The sequence below is a fragment of the Austrofundulus limnaeus genome, unplaced genomic scaffold, assembly GCF_001266775.1.
Source record: "Austrofundulus limnaeus strain Quisiro unplaced genomic scaffold, Austrofundulus_limnaeus-1.0 Scaffold24, whole genome shotgun sequence".
Lineage (NCBI taxonomy): Eukaryota > Metazoa > Chordata > Actinopteri > Cyprinodontiformes > Rivulidae > Austrofundulus > Austrofundulus limnaeus.
Genome location: NW_013952426.1, coordinates 2,401,193 through 2,408,224, shown reverse-complemented (window position 1 = coordinate 2,408,224; position 7,032 = coordinate 2,401,193). Strand labels below are relative to the sequence as shown.

At 35.7% G+C, this 7,032-nt stretch overlaps 1 protein-coding gene across 4 annotated transcripts in view; it reads right to left on the bottom strand.

The window, feature by feature from the left end:
- Window positions 1-2,216: 2,216 nt before the first annotated feature.
- LOC106514947 (lipid phosphate phosphatase-related protein type 5) overlaps window positions 2,217-7,032 on the bottom strand; it is a 9,655-nt gene continuing 4,839 nt past the window's right edge. For all 4 annotated transcript variants that reach the window (XM_014004503.1, XM_014004505.1, XM_014004504.1 and 1 more), the window contains 2 exons: window positions 4,235-4,378; window positions 2,217-3,107 (listed from right to left, as the gene is read on the bottom strand). In XM_014004503.1, the coding sequence (XP_013859957.1) occupies window positions 3,078-3,107; window positions 4,235-4,378 (174 nt within the window). In that variant the 3' untranslated portion in view covers window positions 2,217-3,077. The remainder of the gene's footprint in view (window positions 3,108-4,234; window positions 4,379-7,032) is intronic.

Genomic DNA, 7,032 nt, shown 5'->3' with positions numbered 1-7,032 from the left:
GTGTGTGTGTGTGTGTGTGTGTGTGTGTGTGTGTGTGTGTGTGTGTGTCGTCTGTCACCTTTTGTTGATTTTGACTTTAGCTCTTTGCTGATTACAGAAAGCACCATGCAAACAGAACCTATCATTACTCTGAAGTCAGGCCTTGGACAGAAACTTTGTGCCTGTGAACAGGCCCGTGCTGATATGTAATATTGACATTGATTTGATCAAATTTCTTAAAACAGCTGATACTGGAATGACTACAAGACATATCAGGATAACCGCATTATTAAGCTTTGAACTGGGCAATTTTCTTGCCAAGCCTACACTCAAAAAACAGATAGTTGGATTWACTGAGTTGAGTAAGTGTAAAGCARCTTTCACATTTATTTTTAAAGAAAATGTGAACGTTGCTTCACACTTACTCAACTCAGCTGAGTGGAAACTGTTGACATAACTTGTTTGATTAAATCCAACACATCTGTTTTTTTTTGAATGTATAATTCAGATTTAACTTGTGTTCTTGTCACTTTTACAGATTGAAGGCAATCAGTAGAAAAGGGGCGTTATTCCATTGTGTCAGCTGACAYGAATGTATATTCTAATTGACCAACAATGTGTTTTTTCTCTTCCTGTCACCCCACCTAATATGTCAACAGTTGGACTTCTCTTTGCACCAGGCAGGTGGGATTAACATGGATCCAGCTCTGAATCAACAAGASTAACGCTGAGCTTGTTTCTTCTTACACAGAAGCAGGATGTGAACTTTTGTGTATGTTTGCCTCATAAAGTGCTGCTGCTTCGAGTTATTTAGCAAGCTATGCTACCAACGATCATGCACCTGTAGCCATTGTGTTATAGTGTATTGTTGCTGATCAGATTATTTTGTGTGTTGAAAGTGTGAGGAGGAGTTTCTTTTTTTTTTTTTTCATAAACAGCTTCAGAGAACGATCTTTTTAGAAATAATAAAGATTTGGCTGTAAGCTAAAGGATTAGCGCATCTGGGTCTACTGGCCTGTTTTAAAGAGGAAATGACCATCCCAACTGGCAGACACCCCACCACCCTGCGCACGTGCACACACACACACACACACACACACACACACACACACACACACACACACACACACACACACACACTATTATCTAATCTTGTCATCTCTCCCTTTCAAGATATGGGGATCCTCTGGCAAGACCCCCCCCAACCCCCCTCTTTGCTTGACACATGTACACACACAGGTCCAGTGTTCTCCCCTGGGGGGGGGGGGGGTGACCAAGATGAAAGGAGGAGCGATGAGGGCTTACTAAAAGGAGGAGATGAAACATAAAGACCTCGCTCCTCATCTGCTGATGTTTCCTTTAGGCATCGAAATCTTCTCTGGTGTGCTTCAAATTATATTAAACCAGAAGCTAATAAAATCAACACATACAGTTTAAATGTTATGTATCTCCGTGTGTCTTATTGTATGTAAAGTGTTTATGTTTTAAAAAGTGTTCTTGCCTTACTGGGTTTSTTTGAGAGAGATTTGCATGTACCAAATGTAATGTTGGGCTGTAAAACTGTAAAGCTGAACTGTATTTAAAATAAAACATTTTGTTGATTTGATACACGCATTCATGTTCGGCCATCCTGTCAAACAGCATAAACAAACAAAAGAAATTCCATCATATGAAAATGTAAACTTTGAAGAGCATGTTGGGAAGGATTTAAACAAAAATGAGTCAGTGTTTGATGTCAAACAGCTTCACCTAGTGGATAAGTAAAGTTAATGCAAATAAAGCATTTTAAAGCCTATGCAAATATGAGCATAAGCCTTCATGTTTCTGTATCTGTTGTAAAAATCAAAGCTAAAGTTTTTAAGTGAGCAAACTATCAAATAGTAAAAGTGCACTGCAACAAACATGCTAACTCTTTGTTGAAATAGAAACACATTTGACTCATAATTTATTCTAATGTGATATTATACAAAAATATAAATTTAAAAAATGTGACCAAGAGAAACAGTTTGTCAAATCAAAGTATGCATTTTAGTTATTTTGCTTCTGCAAATCAGCTGCAGTTGTTGCAACATCTAATGAACAATCATCCTCTAAGTGCTTTTTAACACAATGAAGTTTTACACTCTGAAGACACCAACAAGCTGCACCCATGAGTGTTTAACAAGAGACGTCATTAAATCTTTAAAAAAATCACCAAAAAGGTTGTGCAAGATCAAAACCCGAACACTGTTTATAAGCCTGTTAGAWTAATTTTATTTAGAAGAGAGATAATCCAGAAAAAGAACATGGACACGTTTTGTAATTCATTACAATAAAACAATAACAAAAGCATAAAACTACAAGTAAATRTATTTACTACAAACCAAAAACTTGGACATGTGATCAAACCACCAAATGACTGTAAAAAAAACTTTAGTACAACCTTGATGTGGAGGAAAAAAACTTGTGCATTTCAAAAGTATATTTAATATGAATTTGGAATTGGATCAGTTCACCATTTAATATGGAAAGAAGTGGACACAAAGTTGGAAACAAAAACTTGTCCTAACATATTTTAATTTAATTTAATTTAATTTTTTATTTTTTGTGAAACATTTAAAACTTACTTCCCTAAGCCTTTGTTAAAGGTAAACCTTTTAGGTAAAACTATGACCACTGATTACAAATAAAACACAGGTTTACTTTCTTTATTTTACATCATTTTAACTTCTAACTATATCAATCCATACATAAATTACTCTGATAATCTGATGGCACACACTTCAAAAATTCTACAAAATTACTAAATGTTACATTAAATAACAACACAGTTCGAGGTGCTGACCTTACAGAAAAGCATCGTTATATCAAATAATTGATCTTTTTTTTTTTCAAACACATCACATGTCAGTGAGTCTTTTGTAGATATTATCTGGTATTATGTACCATTAACACTGGGGCCTTATTAACAGGAAAMTCTTGGATTTCTTGTGTTTATTAAAGTGGTAATAATTATTTACAGATGGTATTTGTAGGTCAATGTCCTTGTCTTTAACAGAGTGAATCTATATTCCCCTTGTTTCTATGTTATATGTAAGCAGGGGGTAGGTGGGTCATAGTCATGTGACTTCTGTGAAGGATCCTGGACTCTAAAACAAAAAACAAAACAAAAAAAAAACATTCAGTGCAACGTGCTAAGACAACACTGCTGTATCTTGCTTGCTGTATCATTAACTGAGAAAGTGTGTAAAATAGAAAGTCATTCAGATTTTTTTAGTGGGTTTTGTGAAAAGGTTAGAAAAAACTGATATCCTATGATGTAGAAAGCTTTTTGAACAACCTCCGTTTGCAGAAAGAGTTTGATTCTTGAATAAAYGCCAATCTAGAAGCTAATCTGAGTGAGGTCAAAGTGTATTGCTGAAGTTTTCAAACAGTTCCAGTCTAAAAAAATATTTATTATTAATCTAACAGAAAAAATAGCACCTTCCTGCAAAAAGTGCCACAGGCTGCAGTACCACAGTTGTACTGCTGTTTGCATAAATGTCAATCTGATGTTTTTTTTAATTCTACAATTGCTTAAAAATGAGTAACTATAAAGTTTTTGTAATCAAAGATGTTTTAAGACTGCATCAATTCACTTTAATCATAGCCCTAGCCATGTTAGCTGATTAGAATTAAACTATTTGCCCAAAGTGAGGATGTTTAAAGAGCTATCTGCAACAAGTAAGATGATGTTTATGTATCCAGAAATTCACTTTAAAATATCTGAAAAGATTAAAAACGTCAGAAAATCAACAGCTGCAGACATGTTGTTTTACATCATACAGTAAATTATTCACCCACTTTGATGTTTTATGCTTTTGTCATGTTTAACATAAAATGACCTTTTTTTCTGAAACTCTGGAGATGTCTAAAGTGTTGAAGAAAATCCGTTTGTATTCATTCTATCACTTATAATTTTCAATTATGTTTTTTTTTCTGACTTAAATTACTACAGACAATTTAAAGAGAGTATTTATGCAGTCACTTACTGTATTTTACTATTAATATTTATGGAAAATTGGTATAAATTTGACATGTTCGATGTTTAAAAAATGATAAATTTATAATTTTTTGTAAAATAAAGTCAATTTAAGTTGACCATGACTGATTTATAACAACAAGAATGAAACATTCTAGGTGTATTGTAGTATTTTGCAGGGTTAAACTCATTTTAAGATGGCATTAAATTTAAATGAAAAGGCCTTCATGTGTGACAGTGCAATGCATCATTTACCTGTGACAGGATATATTTATCCCTGGTCTCCACAGAGTGATTTATCTGTGGAGCAGCCTCTTCTGTGTCAGCTGTTCCTGCATCTGAGTGGCTCACAGGAAGACTCGCATGTCTCTTTTTGAAGTACTGAACCACAAACACAACCTAAACAGAGAAAATTAAATAAAATAAGAGAGTCAGCATAATTATTTACAATGATTCCTCCCACATTAAGTGTTAATGAAAAAAAACAGTGAATTGTATATAAAAAGAAAAGTGGGTCATCGCACAAACAATAGATGACCTCTTCCCAAGACCGGTCTTTGGGGACTGAAGTGTTTTACTGGAACTGGAAGGAAGATAAATTTCAGCTTTTGTTGTTTCAACCGATTCTGTGACCCAGCTGCTTTATCCCTGCCAAGTCTGTATCACGTGATTTGTTTTACAAAAGAAGTATTTGTGTTCATCCAACCAACAACATGCCTGATGTACATGTGGGACTGTATGTGTGTAACCTGAGGCAGTTTTGTCCATTAGACCAGAGTCTAAATATTTGAGATAACGTGATGATATAAGGCTGAAAAATACTAGACTGACTCTGAAAATGGATTTGAGAGTTCTATTTTAAAGCTGATCTAATAGATCTGCACTGAGTCGGAGTTCACATCCAAGCTATTCTTTCACATGTTGGATCAAGGAACCAGTGGGGGGTCTGGAGTGTCCACAGGTGGACCTCAGTGAAAAGGAGTGTAGAGAAATATGTTGTGCGTGGATGGGTGCTGTCTTAATAAAAGATCGCACCAGGTGCTGTCTCAGATTGAGTAAAACCTGAGGAASCAGGAAACCACACAAGAGACCTGAAGTTATGCTAAATGGTTTTTGAGACCATGATGCAWTGAGTACTGTTGGTATGTCTTTTCACAAAATTGGCAGGATTGGTACTCCTTGGTGCCACCATTACACAAACGWTACCATTATATTGTACTACAAGAAGAAGATTGTTTTCTGAACACGATGAGTAGTTAAAAAAACTGGACTCCTATTCTCTTGTACATTTTGCCTCCCATCCAGGACGGTCTGACTTTGTACACAACACAGGTTTTGTTATAATCGTAACATTTCTGTTGTGTTGACAAGGCTTCCAAATAAATTRAATTTGTCTCACAAAGCCTGAAGCTCCATCTACAGCCATCTTGTTTGGTTCTGAAAGAACTGATTAATGGAATGTTAGATGCAGTATTGTATTTTATACTTCCATCMTTTCTTAWCATGTGTTCTTTCTTTAGCCTAAACAAAAYTGAGTTACGYTCTACATCTGATGTAAACGGTAACACCTCCAGGGCTAACCAGGAAGAGAAATACATTATAAGGTCAATTCATTATTATTAGTAAAGAAGTTGTTAGTGTTTTGCAGAGTCTCTGCTTAGAGCAGGGCTGCTGTGTTTTGTTTGGGTTTTCAGCCCAAGGTCTTACACTGAGGCCTGCTGAGTGCTGTACCTGAGTGGAGTCAGAAGATTGAGAATAAAGTTTTGAGAAGAAATCCAGTGGATTCATGTTTTATTCAGATGTACTACTTTGAACAATGCATTTATTTCTACAGTTCAGTATGTCTCTCTTCCCAGAAGGGGATGGTCGTTTACAACGCTTTTTTCGGTTAGCTTCTTAGCTTAACTTCCGTCACAGTGAAGCTGGTGCACTACATACATCAAGGCCAAACATTAGTGATTGGGTAAATCAGATTCAATTGTTTTAAACTTCAATAGAGTCCACGCCTCCAGCAAGAAATCGCTTCTCAATAGCCGAGGATCCAGACCCTCTGAACAAAGCAAAGCRTAGGACAAGGGGCTGGCTTTTACCAGGCTAATATTTTTGTGGTCCAATCTAAATCTCATCTTCTTGGTTCTAGTCTACTCTGCATCCCCAGAACCAAACATGGAGAAGCAGCATTCAGATTCTATGCACTGCAAATCTGGAACAAACTTATAGAAAACTGCACTATAGCTGAAACACTGAGGTCCTTTAAATCAAGGCTAAAATCCCACCTGTTTAGAGTTGCCTTTGATTAGTAGTAAGTGGAACATTGATCATGATTGAACAAGATAAAAGAACTCATTTTTCCCAAGTGCCATCAGACTTCTAAACAGTTGAATGTGAAAATCTTCTGACAAATAATACATGTGCATATTTCAGACTGTTACCTGTTACACATTTACACCTTAAACACTGATTGTATTGTTCCCTTTATTGATGTTATTCCTGTATTGCTGTTATGATCTCTAATTTGGTCTCTTTCTTTTTGTTCAAAGTGTGGTCTTTTTTATCCTTTATMCCTTATTACTTTGTTAGTGTCCTTTAAGTGCTTTTTCTTTTTTGTGTGGTTGCCTCCTGGCATTCAGAGTGGTCGACAAAGTAATAATTTCATTGCTCAGGGAAATATGTTTTCATCTGTGTATATGACAATAAACACTTTGAATCTTGAATCGTTGAATGATATATTTGATGTATAGGGGTCACCTCGAGTGAAGAAACAGGAGTTACTGCCTCAAAGCAGGTCTCTGAGAAAAGGCAGGAACACTGAACTCTATTTTTGGCCATGATGGGTCATTTCAACCTACACGAGGACTTCAGTTCTCTTAATCAGATATTAAACAGAAACAATCTGTTCTGTTCGTAATTCATTGGTTGTTTAACTAAGAATGTTTATGCATCTGTTAATCACAATAATGACATGTCACAAGTATGTGCCTGACAATTTTGATGATGGCATTTGACAAAGGGCGTAATCACCATCTTAAAAGTGGGGTGGGGCACATTTTTAA